Below are 20,041 nucleotides of genomic sequence, written 5' to 3' on the forward strand. Positions count from 1 at the left end.
CAGGTGCCAGCCTTCGAACGAGCCTTTCATTGGCTTACCCCTTGCCCTCCCCCGCCCCCATGACCTCTGCCCCTCCCGCCGAGCCGTCTGATTGGCTGTCCTGTGTCCCCCTGGCGTCTCATTGGCTCTCCTCCCTCGCCCAACATCCCTGCTCCCGCACGGGTTTCTGTCTCCCAGCAGAAGGCGCAGCCATGAATCCGTTATTCGGCCCCAACCTCTTCCTCCTCCAGCAGGAGCAGCAGGGCTTGGCCGGGCCGCTGGGGGACCCCTTGGGAGGCGACCACTTGGCAGGCGGCGGGGACGTGCCCCCGGCGCCGCTCGCCCCGGCTGGCCCGGCTCCCTACTCGCCGCCGGGGCCGGGCCCGGCGCCCCCCGCCGCCATGGCGCTCCGCAACGACCTGGGCTCCAACATCAACGTGCTCAAGACCCTCAACCTCCGCTTCCGCTGCTTCCTGGCCAAGGTGCACGAGCTGGAGCGCCGCAACCGACTGCTGGAGAAGCAGCTGCAGCAGGCGCTGGAGGAGGGTAAGCAGGGCCGGCGGGGCCTGCCTCGCCGCGACCAGGCCGTGCAGACCGGCTTCGTCAGCCCCGTCCGACCCCTGGGGCTGCCCCTGGGCTCCCGGCCAGCCGCCGTTTGCACCCCGTCGGCGCGGGTCCTGGGGTCGCCCGCGCGCTCGCCGGCCGGCCCCCTCACGCCGTCCGCGGCCTGCCAGCCGGCGCCCTCCACCTCCGCCTCCACCGCCTACTCCTCGTCGGCCCGCTTCATGCCCGGCACCATCTGGTCCTTCTCTCACGCCCGCCGGCTCGGGCCGGGACTGGAGCCCACTGTGGTGCAAGGGCCTGGCCTGTCGTGGGTGCACCCCGATGGGGTGGGCGTCCAGATCGACACCATCACGCCCGAGATCCGCGCGCTCTACAACGTGCTGGCCAAAGTGAAGCGCGAGCGGGATGAGTACAAGCGGAGGTAGGGACCGGGAAGGTGGGGACGGGGCTCAGCTCAGGCCGCACTCAGCCCGGGCTACCTGTCCAGGAGCACAGAGCCTCTGGGGCCCAAGAATAAGGGAGGAGTAAGTATGAGTAAAGTTCCTGCTGTTTAAGGAGCAGCTAGGAAGTCCGCAGATGAGGCTGGAATCCACAGAGAATGCAGAAGTCAGGCTCGTGACAAGAAGGAGGAGTCTAGGAGCAGAATCCTGCCGGGAACCCTTGTTTTTCATCTAGGCAGCAGCGTTTGCACCGCTGTGTTAACTGTGGCGTTTTATGACGTGTAAAAGGGACATTGTTCTGAGAAAATACATATGGGCTACCACTTACATCCCCCTGCCAGCCTCAGCCCTCAGAGTGACTTTGTGATATAAGCTCCAAATACTGATCAGAAGTTAGGGGCAAAGGATGAACCTTTAATTTGGGAATCTAAGTGCCATGACAAGTGGTGGTGGGGTGGGGGGTGGTTTGCGGTTTGGGCTGAACCTTGGAGGAGGTGATCCTGACACTGCCCAGGGTTTCCAAAACAGTGTCCATAGTAGCAGCCCGTGCCTGCTCTAGTTCCACTGCCGCTGAGAGGCTCTGGGGCCCTCAAGGCATTTCTGAGAGTTAATCAAAAAAGGGGGTGTGGGGAAGAGGGAATTCCCTAGGGAAAGGTGAAAGGCCTGTTGTCAACCCCGGGCGAGTGAAAGCCGAGGGGATCTGAAAGTGCAGGAGGAGGTGTGACGAGGGTGGCAAGGACCTGAGTAGGAGGAAGCTGGAAACATGGACACACCCATGATGGACTGCCTCACAGCACAGCTGGGGCAAGCCCTGTTGCCCTGAGAATAAAGCGCTGGCTCTCGGCAGGAAACCCTGCAGGGTAGCCCAGGGGGCCCGAGGAGGGGATGTGATGCAGGAGTGCTGGCTGCATCCCGGGGATCCCCTGATAACCAGCCTGTGAGGACAGAAGCTTGAGTACCGCCAGCACTTTGTAGACCCTGTGCCCAAGGTGCCATGACTGAAGACCAAGGAGATGAGGGCTCAGGGGGAGGCTCTGCCTTCAGGTTTAACCTCTTAGTGTGCTACTCTGACCCCTTGTGGACAACTCTGGGAATTACCCTTCCAGCCTGGTAAAGCAGAGATTTATGTCTCGAGGGGACTGGCTGAATGTTCTGGGGAATGACTGCTGGGTCTGGCGGCGACCTTCAGGAATCTGTAACCCGCCAGAGTCTAGCAGACCACAGACCAGCAGACTTTCTGAGGTTGAGTTCTGCCCTCAGAAAGCTGGTTGGCTTCTTTAATGGCAGTCTGTGATTTAAGTGTCCTTGGGACGCTCAGCTATCCCCAAACCATCGTTTAGATCCACCTAGATCCACCCAGAACCATTCTGCCCCTGCCCCACCCCCTGCCCCTGCAGGAGTTAATTGACACAGTCAGCAGTGGAACACGGACAGTTCTGGAATACATCCATAACCACAGGAACAACTGCTGTTGTTGGGGCGTTTTGTTTTTTTCACTGACGGCGTATCCGTCCTTGGTTCAGCTGTCCAGGGCAGCAAAGAGTTATTCCTCCGGGACTGATGAGCTCATGGCTCTGCAGCACACTGCTGTGCAGAGGGCCCCACGGCCAGGCTTGGCTGGTACGTGACACCAGCGGTCACTCATTCTTCCACCCCAGATCCCCTTGCCCTCGTTCTGTCTCTCTACAGCAGCTCTGACTCTGGTCTGTAGCCTGGAAAACATGGGCATAGTCTGAGCACTAAACTGAAAAAGACCTGAGGCCTCCTAAGTTCTATGTTCAGCTTCCCTGCCAAGAGTGACCTTGGGTGGGTCTCTTTTTCCCCATCTCAGTTTTTCCAATATCGCCCTTGGCCAACTACAGTGCTTCCTCATTTCACTCAAGGATGCTGTGTATTAGGAAGAAAGGTGTTCAGTAAATGTAGAATACGTGGAAATTGCTCAAATTCTACCCATGCTTAGAGAACCTTATAAGTGAGCCTGGTTTTGAATAGAGGTCAAAATAAACCCACTCATGGGAAAGTCTGGCTGGAGTATGAATAGAATTCTAGTGAGGTTCCAGATGGTTTATTTTCAGATTTTGTTTTTTAAACCCTGTAAGATTTTATTAATCTTCATCCTTACCTAACTTCCTTGAGTTTCTCCCTGAAACAGTTGAGTTCACAGAACTGCCCTTCCTGGTGCATATCCTCCAGGGTTACTGTCCCCCGGTCAGTCTTGCTTGCTTCCTCCAGGGACACAAGGATCCCAGGGTCCTCAGGGTACGACATCCCATGCCCTCACGTTGTAGATGGAGAAACCAAGGCCCAGAAAAGCTGCAGGTCTTATCTAAGAAAACACATAACCTGATGCTGCTGGGGCCCTTCGCTGACCCTAGCTGTCTGAATGGGAATGCCAGAGCGCAGGGGGAGGAGGACTGGGGGGCTGCCGGGGAAGGCTGGGCCCGGAGCCAGGAAGGTGGGAGCGGGCCTGCTCTGAGCTGGCGGGTGGAGGCCAGGCTGCCTGCCTCCTTCCCACCAGCCACCCGGGAGGGGCAGCCGCGGTGATGTCGAGGAGTTATTATTAGGAATACTGCAGTGCGGATGTGAGTGAGGAACAGGAGAGCAAGGAGAGATGGGCCTGGAGGAGGAGCCCGGGGAAAAGAGATGGAGGCAGGGAGGAGAGGACCAGACCCCAGGCCTGAGTGTGTGTCCTCGGTGTGTGTTAGGCCGCTTCCTAACCACCTTTCTGGGCATTGAAGCTTCTCTCCCGGTGCAGTTCCTCTCCTTTTTCAGTCTGGAAGAAGTCCTTCCAGGATGGGGAAGAAGTGCTGGGCTGTTATGTCAGTGGGGTCCGAGGAGTCTGCTGGTGCAGCCAACATCAACCCTAAGCAGGGGTGTTGCCCCGCCACTGCCCTTCTGCCTCCATGATGCGGAGGGGGATGTGCTGGCTTGCTCCCAGCTCTGGGCAAGGGCTCTGCCTTGGCCAGGAGTGTTTTCTAGCCTACTCCTGGTCTTAGGCTCTGCCTTCTGCAGCTCTGGAGGTGGTTCTTATCCACCACTCTAGCGGGGGACTTGTCTATGCTCCAGTTTCCCTCTTCCCCTGGGTGTGGGCGCCTAGTGATCCCAGCTTGTGCCCGGGCACCTCTGTGCACACCGAGGGCCTCCGGGTTGGTAGTCTCCAGAGCTCATGGGGGTGGACTTTGAGCGCCTCCTACCAGGCTCTTGGCCAACGCCATTGATGCCCTGTGTGTCCCGCAGCTGCTTTTACAGGGTTAATGGTCCCACGGGAGGCAGGGCAGCTCTGTTCTGGTGCAGGCAGGAGAGCAGGAGCCCGGATCTGTGGACCGAAGGTGGGAGACTGGGCTGGGTGGTGTGGGCAGGAGGAGGGGTCGAGTCGGGCCGGGGGCTTGAGCGGGACGGGCCCTGTGAGGGCACAGCGCAGCCACAGTTGGGTGTGAGGCCAAAGTTTCCGGGAAGGCAGCTGGGCGCTGGGCGCTGGGCGCTGGCCAGGAGCCTGGAGCCACACGTCCCTCCTGTTGGGGAAGCCGACCCAGGGCCTGGCCTGAGCCAGATAGGTGGGAGGTGGGGGATGGAGGGGAGAGGGCCCCGCACCCAGGTGCTAACCCTTCACTGTCTGCAGGTGGGAAGAGGAGTACACGGTGCGGTTACAGCTGCAGGAGCGTGTGAATGAGCTCCAGGAGGTGAGGGCCGCCCGCCCGCCCTCCCCACCATCCCTTGCCCGCTGCTCGCTGCCTGCCTGCCACTCACCTCAGTTGGTTTCTCCTGACCGTAGGAAGCCCAGGAGGCTGACGCCTGCCAGGAGGAGCTGGCCATGAAGGTGGAACAGCTGAAGGCTGAGCTGGTGGTCTTCAAGGGGCTCATGAGCAATGTGAGTATGGCCAGGTCATCCCTTGCCTCTCGTGCCACCCCCACACCAGCCTGGACTCAGCCCCAAGGCTGCCTGAGGCCCAGGAGCAGGCCTTTCTAGTTTCGCCTGTTCACACCCGGCGTCCCACTTTATGTGCTTCCATTTCCACCCCCTTGCCTGCCCCCTAACTCTAGAGAAGAGGAAGGAAAGTCCCGTTGGCCTCCAGGGGGACTCGGACTTCTTTGCTCGCAGTGTGGGCCCTGGTGACATCCTGACCTGCTCTGCCTTGTCGCTGGGTCTGTGGAACGGGATAGGATTGAAAGCAAGTGCTTTGCAGGATGGTTCCAAGATCACAATGTTTGTAAAGTCAATACAGCAGTGGCCAAGTGTCAGCTAACATTGTCCTTATGATTCTTTCTCCAACTCTCAGAGCTCTGTGCTTAGTTGCTCAGTTGTTTCTGACTCTTAATGACCCCATGGACTGTCGCCCGCCAGGCTCCTTTGTCCATGGGAATTCTCCAGGCCAGAATACTGGAGTGGGTTGCCATTTCCTTCTCCAGGGGATCTTCCCAACCCAGGGATCAAACCCAGGTCTCCCGCATTGCAGGCGGATTCTTTACCGTTTGAGCCACCAAGGACTAGCTTCTCTCTCTCTCTCTCTGGGAGTCTGAGTTCCAGGAGCAGCCCCCTGCATATGCACCAGGCACTGGCCCACATCCTCCGGGGTGCCGTCTGGCCAAGGAGCCAGTCATCCTGGGCAGACCGCTGGGAGGTACCCAGGTCAAGGGGTGCCTTCTGCCAGCAGGAGCCGTGTGACTGGGATGATGAGGGGACACTGCTCATGATGAGGTCGGCCCCCCTCACCACTCCCTGCGCTCCCCACACAGAACCTGACTGAGCTGGACACGAAGATCCAGGAGAAGGCCATGAAGGTGGACATGGACATCTGCCGCCGCATCGACATCACTGCCAAGCTCTGCGACTTGGCTCAGCAGCGTAACTGCGAGGACATGATCAAGATGTTCCAGGTGAGGGTTGCGGGCGCCTCGCCCAGGCCCCCGGCGGCCCCACCTCGCTGGCGCCAGAGCCCCACAGGGGAGGCTGGAGCCGGGCCCTGGGGTCGAGGCTGGGGGGCGAGGGACAGCCTCTGGAGGGTCCGGAGCTGTCTCTAACGCCGTCTCCCCCTCCCCTCTCTCCTGTCTGCCTCCTCTCCTCTCCGCCTTTCATCTTTTCTTGCTTCCTCCACAGAAGAAGCTGGTTAGTTTTGCTCTCACACAAGCTTCTCAGCTCCCCGGGGCTCTCAGTGCAGCGCCCCCTCCATCCTCCTGCTCTCCCCACTTCTCTCTCCCCCTCCTCTCCCCCGCCCCCTCCCTCCCCTTCCTCTCCCCCTTCTCCCCTCCCCCCTTCCTCTCCCCGCCCTCTCATTCTCTGGCTCCATCTCTCTTCCCCCGTCCCTCCCCCCTCCCCCACTCCTCTCATTCTCTGGTTCCATGTCTCCCCCTCCCTCCTCTCCCCCCTTTCCCTCCTCTCCCCCCTTTCCCTCCTCCCCTCCCCACTTCTCTCATTCTCTGGCTCCATCTCTCCCCCTCCTCTCCCCCTCCTCCTCCTTCCCCTTCCTCCCTCTCCCCCCCTTCTCTCATTCTCTGGTTCCATGTCTCCCCCTCCCTCCCCTCCCCTTCTCTCCCCTCCCTCCCCTCCCCCTCTCTCCCCTCCCCTCTTCCCCTCCCTCCCCCTCATCTCCTTCCCCCTCCCTCTCTTCCCCTCACTCCTGCTCTTATTCTCTGGCTCCATCTCTCTCCCCCCTCCCTCCCTCTCTCCCTCCCCCTCCCCTTCTCTCCCCCCCTTCCCCTCCCCTCCTCCCCCCCCCTTCCCCTCCCCTCCTCCTCCTCCCCCCCTTTCCCCTCCCTCTCTCCCCCCTTCTCTCATTCTCTGGCTCCATGTCTCCCCCTCCCTACCCCCCACCTTCTTTCACTCTCTGGCTCCATCTCTCTCCCTCCCTTCCCCCTCTGGCTTCCAGATCTGGATGTGACTCAGGTTCTGCTTTATCAACTTCATGCCCCCTTCCTCCTTGCGGCCTGAAACTTCCCTCTCAGTTCAGTCATCTCACTAGAAGACTTTTTTTAGAAAAGAACTCCTGGGGGCCATTACGCACGTCTCACACTGGGCCCGGCCAGCCATTCCCCGATCTTACTGCTCCGTTTTCTCTGCCTTCTGTCTCCCCCTCGTCCGCAGCCCCGGCCCCACCCGCGTCTGTCTGCCTGTCTCGGTGATGCTGGTGTTTCTGTTCCGTGTCGTAACTGTGTCTTCTCTCTGTCCGCCCGCCCTTCCCGCTGGTTTCCGCTTCCCTCGCTCCCGGCCGGCGCCCCCCCGCCCTTCTCCTCACGCACCCGGCCTCGTCTCTGTAGTCTCTGCACTTGTCTCCCATTAAGGTCCCGTCCATGGGGGGGCGGAAGCGGGAGCGCAAGGCCGCGGAGGAGGACACCTCCCTGGCGGAGAGTGACGGGCCGCGCCGCCCCGACGGGGACGAGGAGGAGAGCACGGCCCTCAGCATCAACGAGGAGATGCAGCGCATGCTGAACCAGCTGTGAGTCCGCCCGGCCGCCCCGCGCCTGCCCGAGGCCGGAGCCCCCGCAGCCCCCGCCCCGCCGGCCGCCCTGACGCCCGGGCTCCCTGTCTCTAGGAGGGAGTATGATTTTGAGGACGACTGTGACAGCCTGACTTGGGAGGAGACGGAGGAGACCCTGCTGCTCTGGGAGGATTTCTCGGGCTATGCCTTGGCCGCCGCAGAGGCCCCGGGAGAGGTAACCAACCTCCCGGCCTTGGGCCCCGGCTCCTCCTCCCCAGGCGCCAGGCCCATCTTCCCACCCGCTGGCCCCCTCCAGCTCTGTCTTCCCTCTGTGGCCGCCATCCGTCACCTGCTTCCCCCTCGTCCTCAGTCCTTGTCCCCAGTCCTCGTCCTTAGTCTCTCCAGCTTCCTTTAACCTCATTCTCTCTCTCTCTCTCTCTCTCTCTCTCTCCCTCCTTCCCTGGCCTTGCCCTTTGGCTCGTCCTGTCCCATCCATCCCTCCCCTCTGCTTCCCCCACCTTCCCTTTCCACTCCAGCAGCCAGAAGACAGTTTGGAGAAGGTGATTAAAGATACCGAGTCCCTCTTCAAAACCCGGGAGAAAGAATATCAGGAAACCATTGACCAGATTGAGGTAAGGCCATGAGCTGAAGCCAAGGTTCCCCGGTTCCCCCGGGGGGTCGTGAATGGTACTGCAGGACACCAGGGCCTCCCATCTCCTCCTGGCAGGAGAAGGACGATCTCCCTACTGGGGCCACTCTGGTGTGTCCCGAAGACCCCAGGCTGGGGAGGGGAGCGAGGCAGACAGATGTAGGTTCCAATCTCAGCTCTGTGACTTACTGCCACTCTGACTTTTAACAGGCCTCTTTTCTCTGAGCCTGCTTTTTTTTTTGTTTTTTTTAACATCTATTTCTTCAGCCGTGTCAGGCCTTAGTTGCAGCACGTGGGATCTTTCATTGCGACCCATGGACCCTCTAGTTGTGGTATGTGGGCTTAGTTGCCCTGCAGCACCTGGGACCTGAGTTCCCTGACCAGGGATCAAACCCGAGTCCCCTGCATTGCAAGGCAGATTCTTCAACACTGGACCAGCAGGGAAGTCCCGAGCCTGCTTCTTTGTAAAGTGGGGGTCTTAGCAGTACCTCCCTCCGGGTGGATTGAAGGTCAGGTGAACTACAGCGCAGGTAGAGTGTGGAGCATCTGTCTGGCAGGCAGCACCGTCGCAGCTGCTGTGATCACGGTTATTACTACAGTCAGTGCTTCAGGGTCCATGCCGCTGGACTTGACCTTTGCTGCGGCCTCAGCTCAGCCTTTGAGGAGTCTCCATGCTCATTCCCTCTCCTGGAGGAACTTTCCCAAGCTGGGAAAGCGAGAGGAGCTGGTGCTTTAATGTAAACTCTAGGCCCTGGAGGGGCCGACAGGAAGGATTCTTGACACCTGGGATGAGGGTGCTTCGGCCAAGGTGCCACGTATTTCCTGTGACCCCCACGGCCTGAGCCTGAGGGGGTCCTTCCCATGCACTGTGACCTGGAGACGAGGCTTTGGCTTCTAGACCTCTCTGCCTCTCTCCAGGCCCACTGCCCTCCCTCACTGCGACAGTGGCCGCTGAGGAATTATCTTCCTCCTGTATCCTCATTCTCCCAGCACACAGCAGCTGCCCTGCTCCTTTAAGCAAAACCTCCCACTGTTTACTCCCAGGCAGACTGACACTCAGTTTTAAAGGCACAGCTGGGGGGACCTCTCTGGTGGTCATGTGGTTAAGACTCCATGCTTCCTCTCTAGGGGGCATAGGTTCAATCCCTGGTCAGGGAACTAAGATCCCACGTGCTGCACAGCCAAGAAAAAGGAAAAAAAAGAAAAAGTACAGCTGGATATGTGCCGCCAGCCAAAGAGCTGGGAGGGGACCTCCACTCCTCGACACGCATCGACACACATCCTGCTCTCCCCCTCCTCACTATACCTAGGAGGTCCTGAGGGGTTGGGAGGCTGTTGCTGGCATTTTTTTATGGTGTTGCTCCTGGCCGTCCACCTGGGGCTCCAGAGGTCCTTTATCTCAGTGACCTTGGGTCTGCAGGGGCCCTGGGATGGAGGCAGGGACCACTTCCATGACTGGATGGTGAGAGAGACTCAGGCCCAGGTCTCTGCTCTCGATCTGCTCCCAGCCTCACTCCTCCGCCCTGCCCCACCGCACGCGTGCGGGCTTTTCAATGTGGCCTTTGGGGTCATCCCCTTCCCGCAGCCCTGCTATAAATGTAGAGGCTGGGGGCCGTCCTAGCCTCGTATTCTGCTGGGACGTGTTGGGTTCATTTCTTCCCACTGCCCCACCGAGTGCTGGGCTCCCGAGCACAGCCCCCAGCTCTTGCCTCTAACACCAGCTCTCCCGAGGGGCCGGGGTTGGGGTGAAGGAGGCAGCCAGTCTGGACAAGCACTGGCGGCACCGTACTTCCTTCCTGGACTGAACGAGCGGTCAGCGCATCCTGCCCCAGCACGTGCTGCCGGGGGCGCCGCCTGGGACCCCAGCTTTGGAACCAGGGCCGCGGTCCAAGTTGTGCTCACTGGGGCTTCTGACCCACCCAGACCACCATCTCGCCCCATGTCACTGTCCTGACCATCTGTGACTGTTTCCTTTTCTGTCTGAGTTCCCATCCTTGCGGCCCAGTTCAGATCATTCACGGGTGGTTTCTTGCCCTTTCTCTTTGCTCTCGGGTAGTCAAGCACATCACCCTGGGCAGTTTTATTCTGCCCCCACCCGCTTCTGGCCCCTGTTCTTTGTCCCCAGAACAAAGGGAGGCAGCAAGAGTGTCTGTGTCCCAGATTTTTCACAGCCTCCATGCCTGCCTCTCAGCTCCACTGCGGAGCCTGCGGGCAGAGTCAGGCTCTGGGAAGGAGACTGTGTTTCCTTGACTCTGAGCCCGGTCTTCACGTAACAGTCCTTGACTCGGGCTGCAGCTCGTAGCCAGTCAGACATTCAGCGAGGCAGGCAGTCCTTTCAATCGTCTCTGAAAAGGGTTTACATGTGAGCGATTTAATGAGAGGAAATCGGTGGTGAGAGCGGAGCCCCTTTCCACGGGGCCCAACCTGCCCATGTGCCAGCAGTCTTGTAGACGCTTCTCGAAGTTGAGTAACGGCTCAACTTGAGGGTACACGCAGGGATGGGTAGGCCCCAGCTTGGAGCGGGGCCTGTCTTGGGGGGACAGCGCTGTATGGGCCAGAAGAGGCCCCGTGGGGAACCCCAGGAGGAGGCCGAGCGCCTCAGGAACATCCTGCCTCTCTAGAGCCTCTGCCCTCTCCTCACTGCTCTTGCCACGAGTCTCTTCAGAGAATGCGGGCCACCTGCACCAGACTCCTTAGCAAAAGCCTTTTGTGGGTGAGCTTCTGCAGGGAACATGGCAGGAATGTTGGCATATTGAGTGCCTTCCGCCTCAAGCTGGTTTAGTTTTGAATCTGAGCCCTTCACCTCCTTCACGGCGTGGCGGGTTGGCCTCCTGGGAGCGCGGGCAGTGGGGGCTGCTGACCTGACGGCCCGCCCCCTGCAGCTGGAGCTGGCCACGGCCAAGAATGACATGAACCGCCACCTGCACGAATACATGGAGATGTGCAGCATGAAGCGGGGCCTGGACGTGCAGATGGAGACCTGCCGCCGGCTTATCACCCAGTCCGGGGACCGGTGAGGGCCCCCTGGGTGCGGGTGGCGGGGCAGTGCCTGGTGCCCCTCGAGGATGGGCCCTGAGACCCCCCCTCAGCAGATGGGGGACACGGGAACCCATCGTGGCTGCCTGGCTGAAACCTCCCCACGCACTGCCTCTGGCGGTTCCCCTGCTTAGAGAGGCAGCTGAAAACCCGACAGTCACAAAACTGCTCCGTAGACCTGAAACTGGGGCTGCAGAGCCTCTTGGGGTCCCCAGGTTGAAGTGGGGACTGTCCCCCTCTCATGGTGGACTGAGGGAGGCGGTGTCCCCCCTTCCACACTCCCTCACACTGTGGTCCTCCTCTGCCTGAGACATTACTCTCCTGTCCACCAGGGCATCATCAGGCTGGGATGGGCAGGGGTGCCAGCCCTGTCGGGACTCCTGCCTGCCCTGCCCCGAGGTTACAACCAGCGTTTTTTTCTAGAAAGTCTCCTGCTTTCACTGCGGTCCCGCTTAGCGACCCGCCGCCACCGCCGCCAAGCGAGGCTGAGGACTCCGATCGTGATGTCTCCTCCGAAGGCGCCATGAGATAGGGACCTCCTCGTGCTCAGCCCACCCGCCAGGACCCGCCGCAGCAGAGGGCCGGGGGCTCACAGAAGGGAAGCCCGTGTCCTGCAGCACCAGCCTGGCCCCAGGGACTGGGCGCTGCTCCCTGGCTTCCTCCCTCGGTCCTCGGCCCCTCCAGGGCTCCGGAGCATCTGGAGTGAGGCTTGGTTGCCTTTCCCGGGCCACTCCCCGCAGAGCCGGCCCTCCTGCCTCCACGCGGCTGTCTGCTGCTTTCCCACCTCTAATGCTGCCAGAGCGCTCGTGGCCCCTCGCCCTCTCCACCGAGGAAGCAGTGTGATTGTCCTTCCTTCCTTCCCTGTGGCCTGGGGCCAGCTGGCCGTCTTGACTCCATACTGGTGCTAACTGGCCCGGGCACAGGTGTGAAGGGGAGGAGGCCAGACCTTCCATGGCTTGTGTGGCAGAGGAGGAGGCCCTCCGTTTCGCAGGCAAGACTGAGTGGGACTGGGCAGCGTGCGCCTTTCCCCCTGTTGTCCAAGTGCTCACAGCCCGCTGCCCGTCAACAGCAGTGATGTGGCTCTTCCCCTTCCCTTGTGGGAAGTGCCACACCTTATAAGGACCTTAGTGCCTCTGGGCAAGGCAGCTTTTGGGCTGACTGGGTGCAGTGTTGTGGAGAGAAAGAGACAGAAGCTCCTGTTTGTCTCGTCACCACCTGGTGGCAGAAAAGTTGAAACTGCGTGTGTGGGAGCGGGTGGACGTGCATGGATGTGTGCGTGCACACGTGTGCTCAGGGTCTCGGTTTCTTCAAGCATCAGCTGCAGGTGTCCTCCATGTCTCACACACGGAAACCCAAAAGGCTGAATAAGAAGACGTCCCCGACTCAGAAAAGCTTGGAGAACTGGGGCGACAACAAGGTGTCCCTCCGCATCACTGCCTGAGGCAGACTGGGCGGAGCTGTTTGAGTGGAATCTAATACTAATGAAACTGGCGAGTATTTATTGAACCTGTCTTTGTCACTGTTTCCAGCACTTTCTGGTGGTGGCTACACAGTCCTTTCTGCAGTGTGTGCTAGTTCCCATCATTTCCCAACACGCATGTGCAAGGCAGATGCAGAGATTGGAACTCCAAAGTAATGGCCTCAGCCCATGTTATCAGCACCAAGTCTGTGCTGCTTCCCAGTAAGACCACGTGCATCCACCAGTGACAGATGAGCCGAAAGTAAAGCCATCCCAGCCCTCCCACTCTGCACACCCTAGGAGCTGGGCACCTGCAGGGTCATACGGCAGGTGGTCACTAGGGCAGACACTGAGGCAGAGCTGGGACCTGGTTCTCCCAGGCTGGCCGTGCTCCACATTGTTGCAGAGGTCAGCTAACTGGCTGGAAGCCAGGTGGACTCTGCCCAACCTGACTTCCTGTACCAGTATCACGGCGGGGGGACTGCAGACAGAATGGCTTCTGGATACACACTGCCAGGCCATTCCTGGGTTCAGAGCACCCAAAGGCCTCAGGGAGGAACCCAGGACATGAGGCATGTCTGCTAGAGCAGGGTGGGGTTTCTGGCAGCTTGGGTGCTCAACTAGTTCAACTTGACCCCAGCCCAGCCTCCCTCTCAGCAAGACAAGAAACAGTAGGCTGGGTATAGGGTACTTTTATTGATGGTACACGACAAGGCAGGGCTCCCTAAGCCCCTCCCCTTCCTCAGGGCCTTGGGGATGGAAACTGTGGAGGTCGGGAGATTCTCAGTGTGGTGGAGGATCGAGGTGGGGCAAGGACTCCCCAGCAGCTGAGGAACTCTCTTCCTCTCGTGCTCCTGCTGGGGCTGGGGGCTCAGGGACCTTACTCCTTGGAGGCCATGTGGACCATGAGGTCCACCACCCTGTTGCTGTAGCCGAATTCATTGTCGTACCTGCAAGGAGAGTGAAGAACTGTTTGCCGAGCCAGCCACCAGGGGGCACCAGACTCAGCTCACATGCCGAAGCAGCATCCCGCCCCCACCCCTACATACCAGGAAATGAGCTTGACAAAGTGGTCGTTGAGGGCAATGCCAGCTCCAGCATCGAAGGTAGAAGAGTGAGTGTCGCTGTTGAAGTCGCAGGAGACAACCTGGGGGAGGAGAGGGCCACATATGCAACCCCACCTGGCTCATGGAGGCTATGCCGACACACCAGTTCCCTGACCTGGTCCTGATCATACCTGGTCCTCAGTGTAGCCTAGAATGCCCTTCAGAGGGCCCTCCGACGCCTGCTTCACCACCTTCTTGATCTCATCATACTTGGCCTGACAAGGTAAAATATGGATGGTCACAAGAGTTCCAGTCTTGCAACTCCCGCCCACTGGCCCTGCAGGCCACTGAAGCTGCTCCAACCCGAACGTACAGGTTTCTCCAGGCGGCAGGTCAGATCCACAACAGACACGTTGGGGGTGGGCACACGGAAGGCCATGCCAGTGAGTTTCCTGTGGACACAAGGAAGCAGGGTCAGTGTGCATTGCTCCTCCCGGCTCCCCAAGTCCACATGGCAGAAAACAGCCAAGGGTCTCACCCGTTGAGCTCAGGGATGACCTTGCCCACAGCCTTGGCAGCGCCAGTAGAAGCAGGGATGATGTTCTGGGCAGCCCCTCGGCCATCACGCCACAGCTTCCCAGAGGGGCCATCCACGGTCTTCTGGGTGGCAGTGATGGCGTGGACGGTGGTCTGTGGAACAAGGAGGGGAGTGAAGGCCCTGCCTGGTGCTTGCCAGGCTACCCCTGCGCCACCTCCTCCCCTGGGGAAGAACTAAAGGACACAGATCTGCTCTCTGGGAGGCAGAAGGGTCCTATCCTTCCTGAGAACTGGGCATGTTCAAGTTCCCCACCATTCCTACCATGAGTCCCTCCACGATGCCGAAGTGGTCATGAATGACCTTGGCCAGGGGGGCCAAGCAGTTGGTGGTGCAGGAGGCATTGCTGGAAAAGAGGGAGGCAAGTCAGGGGCACGTCCACTGGGCACCAGAAGGCACCATCGGCCTGCTTCCCCACCTCCTCCGCTGCGCTCACCTGACAATCTTGAGGGTGTTGTTATACTTCTCGTGGTTCACGCCCATCACAAACATGGGGGCATCGGCAGAAGGCGCAGAGATGATGACCCTCTTGGCACCACCCTTCAAGTGAGCCTGCAGCCAAGGAGCAAGTAATCGCACCTGGGCTCTCGCTTTCCTAAGTCCGCTCCCCCCATCCTCCTGTTACACCCTCCTCTCCAGCCCCTCGCTGCTCACCCCAGCCTTCTCCATGGTAGTGAAGACCCCAGTGGACTCCACCACGTACTCAGCACCAGCATCGCCCCACTTGATGTTGGCGGGATCTCGCCTGTGAGAGAAGACAGGACAAAGCTCAGGGACACGGCACCACAGGCCCCAGGTAGGCACCCCATCCCAGCGCCTCCTCCAAGGCCAAGTTCTTCCTATTCCATCTCCCACACTTACTCCTGGAAGATGGTGATGGCCTTTCCATTGATGACGAGCTTCCCGTTCTCCGCCTTGACTGTGCCGTGGAACTTGCCGTGGGTGGAATCATACTGGAACATGTAGACCTGGGGGGGGCACGAAGAAGGGGGGCATCAAGGGGCTGCACCTCAGCCAGGCTCTGACCCCACCTGCTGTGGGGCAGCACTCACCATGTAGTGAAGGTCAATGAAGGGGTCATTGATGGCGACGATGTCCACTTTGCCAGAATTAAAAGCAGCCCTGGTGACCAGGCGCCCGATGCGGCCGAATCTGAGGAGGACAAGAGATGAGAAGGGGTGAGGGGGAGGGGACTCCTCCTTGGCATAGAAGCAGCCCCTGGCCCACTCACCCTGTTTCAGAGAAGAGGACACTCTGCTACCCCCATAAAGTCTCGTGAGAACTCACTTTATTTTTCTTGAGCAACCCTGCCAGCCCACAGAGTGAAGGCTCACAGGTAATCAGGCACAAAGGCTTGCCCACCCCGTAGTCATTAGCAATCTGTTGAGTTGATGGGGTGGTGCGCAGCTGCTGCCACCTACAGGCCAGGCACGTGGCAGGCACATGACATTCATTATACCTACTCTCTGCAAATGCTTGCTCCTGTCTGGCCCAGCTTTGGGCTACACCCTCTGAACTGCAAACACTAGTCCACTCAGCATCACCAAGCTCAAAGGGCAAGAGCAAATGTCAGCGTGAACTGGATGGGGAAAACTACCCTCTCCCCCACAAAAGGGGAGAGAGAGAAGACTGGTTTCTCAACCCCTCATCCAGGGTTCTGACTTGCTCAGCACCTGTCCTTCCAAGCTCTTTTCCAAAAATCAGGATTGGAAGCAACAGATATTAGGGAGTAGGGGAAAAAGGTTGGGGGGCGGAGAGCAAGAGCCCAGGCCCCCAGCTGCAGAAAGGTCAGGCAGCTATATTTAACCCCAGCTTAGGTGGAGCGGGGATCTGGTTTCTGGAAGATGGGATGGGGAGAAGGGCAGGATTCCCGGGGCTCACAGACACTTAATCCTCCTGGTGACCTTTACAGCCTGGCCTTTAGGGTGGGGTCAGCTCCAGGCAAAGATGGGGGAAAGGAGCTTCGAGGAGAGCCGGCCTGACCACAGGGGCTGCTGCTCCGGGAGCCATTTTGTGGTGGAAAATTTCTAAGTACCCATGACTCAGCTCCCCCAAGCATGGCACCCAGCCAGGGCCACCACACCTCTCCGGAAAAGGAAAGGAGAAACACCCCCAAACTACAAGACCACTCCTACGAGCCCACGTTTTGAATTCATAAGAGAACCATCTAGGAAAAGCATCCTCTCATCCCTGGGGGTGGAGGGGGGTCCGCGGAATCTGGCTGGCTGTTTAAGTGATGGTCTACGCTTACTAGGGTCAGAATTGAGGTCTAGTCGCAAGAACAGGAAAGCATGGCCTCACCTGGCCTAAGGGCTGAACATGACTCCATCCCACGAGGCAGGGGTAGGAGCGTTAGTCATGGGCAAGGAAGGCGAAAAGACGGCAGGGCTAAGGAAGGTTTCCTAACGGGCAGTTCATTCATTTCCTTCCTAGCAAGTTGCAACATGGCGGCTGGGTTACCGCAGATGACCCCTCCCAAATGATTCTGTGCGCAGCTGTGCCTCCTGCACCCCCGGGGCCGCGCCTGCTGGGGGCACGGGCTGGGGCGGGGGTGTCGGGCTCCTCCCCGGCACGTGACCCCGCAGGGCGCGAAAGGAAAGAAAAGAGCCTCAGCTGCGGGATTAGGGGATGCGGCCCAAGCAAGAATTGGAATCTCCTGTGTATCTGCCGCAAGGTGGTGGAAGGTTCCGCAGGGGCGGAGTTACAGGAGGCGCAAGAGCTGGAGACGGGGGGCACAGGAGGCCTTCGAGGGTCTCCTCCAGGTCTGAGCGCTGACCTTGAGTTTTTCTTGCGGCGGCGGTGGGTACGACCACCCCATCCAGGTTCCCCCTGCGCTTGCAGAGTCCCACTAGCGCGAGACCTACCGACGCAATGCGGTGAGGACCGCAAGACTGCCTTGCCCCACCCCACTCCACCTCTGCCCGTAACTCACCCGTTCACTCCGACCTTCACCATCTTGTCTCAGAAATGCGGCTGTGGGCAGAGGAAGGTGAGCATTAGAGCGCGGAGCCAAGAGGATGGAATCCCACGCTGACCACCTCCCCCCACCAGCCCCTCCCCTCCCCCCAGGCCTCCATCCCCGACCTACGCTTCCGCACGTCCTTCCCAGACCCTGCAATGCGTGGAGCCCGGCTGGGCGCGATCTGTCCACCCCAGCCCGCGCAGCCGCACACCCGGCGCGCTAACGCCCCCTCGTCCCTTTTGGGTGGGCCTACCCCCCAGCCCTTCGTAGCTCCTCTCGACCTGGCTTTTACCTGGCACAGCACGAAAGCTACGGCTATCTGTCGAACGGGCAGGAGCAGAGAGCGCAGGAGGAGGCTACAGCCTGAATTTATAGGGGAGGGGGGCGGGGAGGGGGCGTGGCGACGAGGGCCCGCCTCGCCCAGTCCCAGCCCCCGGGATGCGGAGGCCTGAGCTACGTGCTCCCGTAAACTCGCGAGTAGTCGGCCTCCCACTTTTTTTTTTTGGGTCCGCCAGGTTCTTGAAATGTGCACGCACCGCGCGTGTGGGCTAAGGACGGCGTGGGGGAGGGGACTGAGACTGGCCCGAAGGAGGAGGGGGACCGATGATGGTGACTGGTGGGGAGGGGGAAGCACTGCGGGAGACTAGTAAACTCGGGACCGGAGGCCCTGGTGAGAAATGAGGACACCCGGGAGCCAGGGACGTTAAAACTGCCTCAAGGATATAACGGGAGGATCTGGGGAGTCGGCTGGATGGGGAATTGGAGCCGGAGGCAGGAACAGCTCGCGGCTGCAGGCTCCCCCCTTCCCGCCCCCGCTTCCCCTGCTTTCAAAGGCTGAGAAGCCGGAAGGCTGAGGAACTTCTCGAGGCTCTTCGGTAGTGACACACGCAGCCCGCTACTTCCCCGCTCCCCCACTTTCCCCACCCCCATAACTTGGCCTCGGGCCTCTCTGGGCCGGGGGCCGATTTGGGCACTGGGCTGTGGGGGCCTGGAGCGGAAGGAGGTTCCGGAGGACGCCTGAGGCGGGGAGGTTTCAGCACTGAAGGTCACAGTGTCCTGTAGTGCGGGCCGCAGGAGACCTGAGAAACCGGGCCCTGGGGGCTCCAGCTGCTCTCCCCCAGGCTCAGGCGGGGGCCCCAGGGGCGGGACAGCATCTCTGTTGGGGGCTGGGCGGGTAGAGGCCAGAGGCCTCTCACAAAGGCGCTCCTGAGGGCTGTGCGGCCTGGGCTGGGAGACAATGCCCCTTTCACCCTGTCCAGCTCGGTCCAGCCCCCGGGCTGAGAGCTGGACGTGAGGGCGGAAGTCCCTCCCCATCCCGGGACGTGCAGGCCAGCCCTGGAGTCAGGGCCTCCCCTTCCCGTGCCTGCGTCCAGGAGATGTTGGGGGCAGGGTAAGGAGTCCAGAATAGTGGAAAAAAAATCAGGCGTCTTGGGCACTTGGTGGGACCAGGCCCCCGACTCCTCTCCACAGGTGATGTGGAGGAAGGAATCCATTCCTCTTCAAGCCCAGTCAGTCAGAAGCCAGGGACTGTGCTGGGGCTGTGAACTGAGGATGTTAGAAGGGCTGGATCTGAGGACTCAAGGGTTGAGGGTTTGTAGGGGAGGGGGGTGGAGTGGGGTAGAATGGACATTGCCCATCAGCAGGTGCTGGGGGACAGAATTGGGGCCTCTTTGCTGGCCCAGCGTAACATGAAACCAGCCCCCTTCTCCAGCTGAAAAGCCTGTGGCTAAGTTTAGCCCGGCTGGTGATAACCTTTGCTTAAAAGGCAGAGAGCACGCGGTCCTGCACCCCGACTCCAGCGGTCCCTTCCCTTTCTGGGACTGTCCTCCTCCAATGTTTGCTGTGGCGGGTGGCCATCTGCATGGTCCACGCCCTGGGCTTTGCAAGAGCAGCAAGAGCAGGGCCAGTGGGCACCTAATGGTGAGGGGAGGCGCCACACTGAGGAGTCTGCTGGGAAGTGGATGGGGCTCCCTCCCCAGGTGCCCCCAAGGACACAGAACTTTGCCTGAAGAGGGCCTTAGGAGGATCCCCCACCCCCCGCCCTCCCACACTGCCTGCAGCATGTTCCCCTTTGCCGCATGCCTGTCATTTTTCATTACTGTCCTTTGCTGAAAAGAGGGAGTTCAGTGCCCAGGGACATGGACTGACGCAGTCTACTGTTGTCATGACAGCAGAAGACACCAGTGTAGTCATGGCAGCAGCCACACTGCCTGCGGTTCAGGTGACTCAGCAGAGAGGACCTGGGGAGCAGGAGGGGGTGGACAGGGCCTCTATCTAGGGGCTGACTTCCTGCAGACCCTGTAACATTGTGAGGAACCCCTGGGGAGCCGTCTCCAGAAACACTGTCTAGAGCTGGAGGGAATCATGACCTGGTCTCCCATCAGCCTGGCCAGCTCAGTCACCTGTCTTTAGAGATGGGTGAGGGGCACGAGTGGGGGTGGGGGGAGGACAAAGTGAGCTGTTGGTCAGAGAAGGGTTTCTCAACCCCAGCTTCACTGGCTGACACACCCTTTTTGTGGTGGGACCTGTCCTGTGCATTGTCAGATATTTAGCAACACCCCTGGCCTCTCTCTGCCCACTGGCTGCTGGTGGCACCCCTCTCTGCTAGCTTGTGACAAAGAAATAGTCTCTAGAGGTTGCCAGTTGTCTCCCAGAGGGTAAAGTTGCCCCCAGATTGAGAAGTGCAGCTCTGGAGTCTAGGCGCTGCCTAACTCTACACAGGGGAGTGTTCTGCCACGTGCAGGGGGGAGGCAGGGAGGGAGAGGTGAGGCACTGAGGGGATGGACACACATCAGACCCCTTGGCTCAGCGTCTCCCTCTGGATCAATAACCCTCTGCTGCTGCCTGCCTCCAGGCTAGCAAGAAAGACGAGACAAAGACAAGCTTAGGAAAAACCTC

At 60.0% G+C, this 20,041-nt stretch overlaps 2 protein-coding genes across 9 annotated transcripts; one reads left to right on the forward strand and one right to left on the reverse strand.

Annotated features, from left to right (window-relative positions):
* Positions 1-145: 145 nt before the first annotated feature.
* Positions 146-12,587, forward strand: IFFO1 (intermediate filament family orphan 1). Of its 7 annotated transcripts, XM_070453120.1 has the most exons (10): positions 146-964; positions 4,603-4,663; positions 4,756-4,851; positions 5,718-5,858; positions 6,079-6,087; positions 7,236-7,414; positions 7,511-7,631; positions 7,933-8,028; positions 10,928-11,058; positions 11,505-12,587. In XM_070453120.1, exons 1-10 carry the CDS (start codon positions 192-194, stop codon positions 11,611-11,613), a joined length of 1,716 nt encoding a protein of 571 aa, XP_070309221.1. In that variant the 5' UTR covers positions 146-191; the 3' UTR covers positions 11,614-12,587. The 7 variants fall into 7 exon arrangements, with proteins under 7 accessions (XP_070309221.1, XP_020734387.2, XP_070309219.1 ...); XM_020878728.2 differs by lacking the exon at positions 6,079-6,087 and having other exon boundaries at positions 7,260-7,414; XM_070453118.1 differs by lacking the exon at positions 6,079-6,087 and having other exon boundaries at positions 7,260-7,414; positions 11,509-12,587.
* A 630-nt stretch (positions 12,588-13,217) lies between these two features.
* On the reverse strand, positions 13,218-17,506 carry GAPDH (glyceraldehyde-3-phosphate dehydrogenase). 2 transcript variants are annotated; one of them, XM_020878738.2, is made up of 12 exons: positions 17,436-17,506; positions 17,114-17,154; positions 15,234-15,333; positions 15,043-15,149; positions 14,836-14,926; positions 14,618-14,733; positions 14,446-14,527; positions 14,125-14,276; positions 13,960-14,038; positions 13,778-13,861; positions 13,590-13,687; positions 13,218-13,490 (listed from the first exon to the last, which is right to left on the reverse strand). In XM_020878738.2, the coding sequence occupies exons 2-12, from the start codon at positions 17,134-17,136 to the stop codon at positions 13,421-13,423; spliced, it is 1,002 nt and encodes a 333-aa protein (XP_020734397.1). In that variant the 5' UTR covers positions 17,137-17,154; positions 17,436-17,506; the 3' UTR covers positions 13,218-13,420. The 2 variants fall into 2 exon arrangements, with proteins under 2 accessions (XP_020734397.1, XP_070309223.1); XM_070453122.1 differs by lacking the exon at positions 17,436-17,506 and adding an exon at positions 17,270-17,293.
* Between the last annotated feature and the right edge of the window lie 2,535 nt (positions 17,507-20,041).

Source organism: Odocoileus virginianus, chromosome 23 (assembly GCF_023699985.2).
Source record: "Odocoileus virginianus isolate 20LAN1187 ecotype Illinois chromosome 23, Ovbor_1.2, whole genome shotgun sequence".
Classification (NCBI taxonomy): domain Eukaryota; kingdom Metazoa; phylum Chordata; class Mammalia; order Artiodactyla; family Cervidae; genus Odocoileus; species Odocoileus virginianus.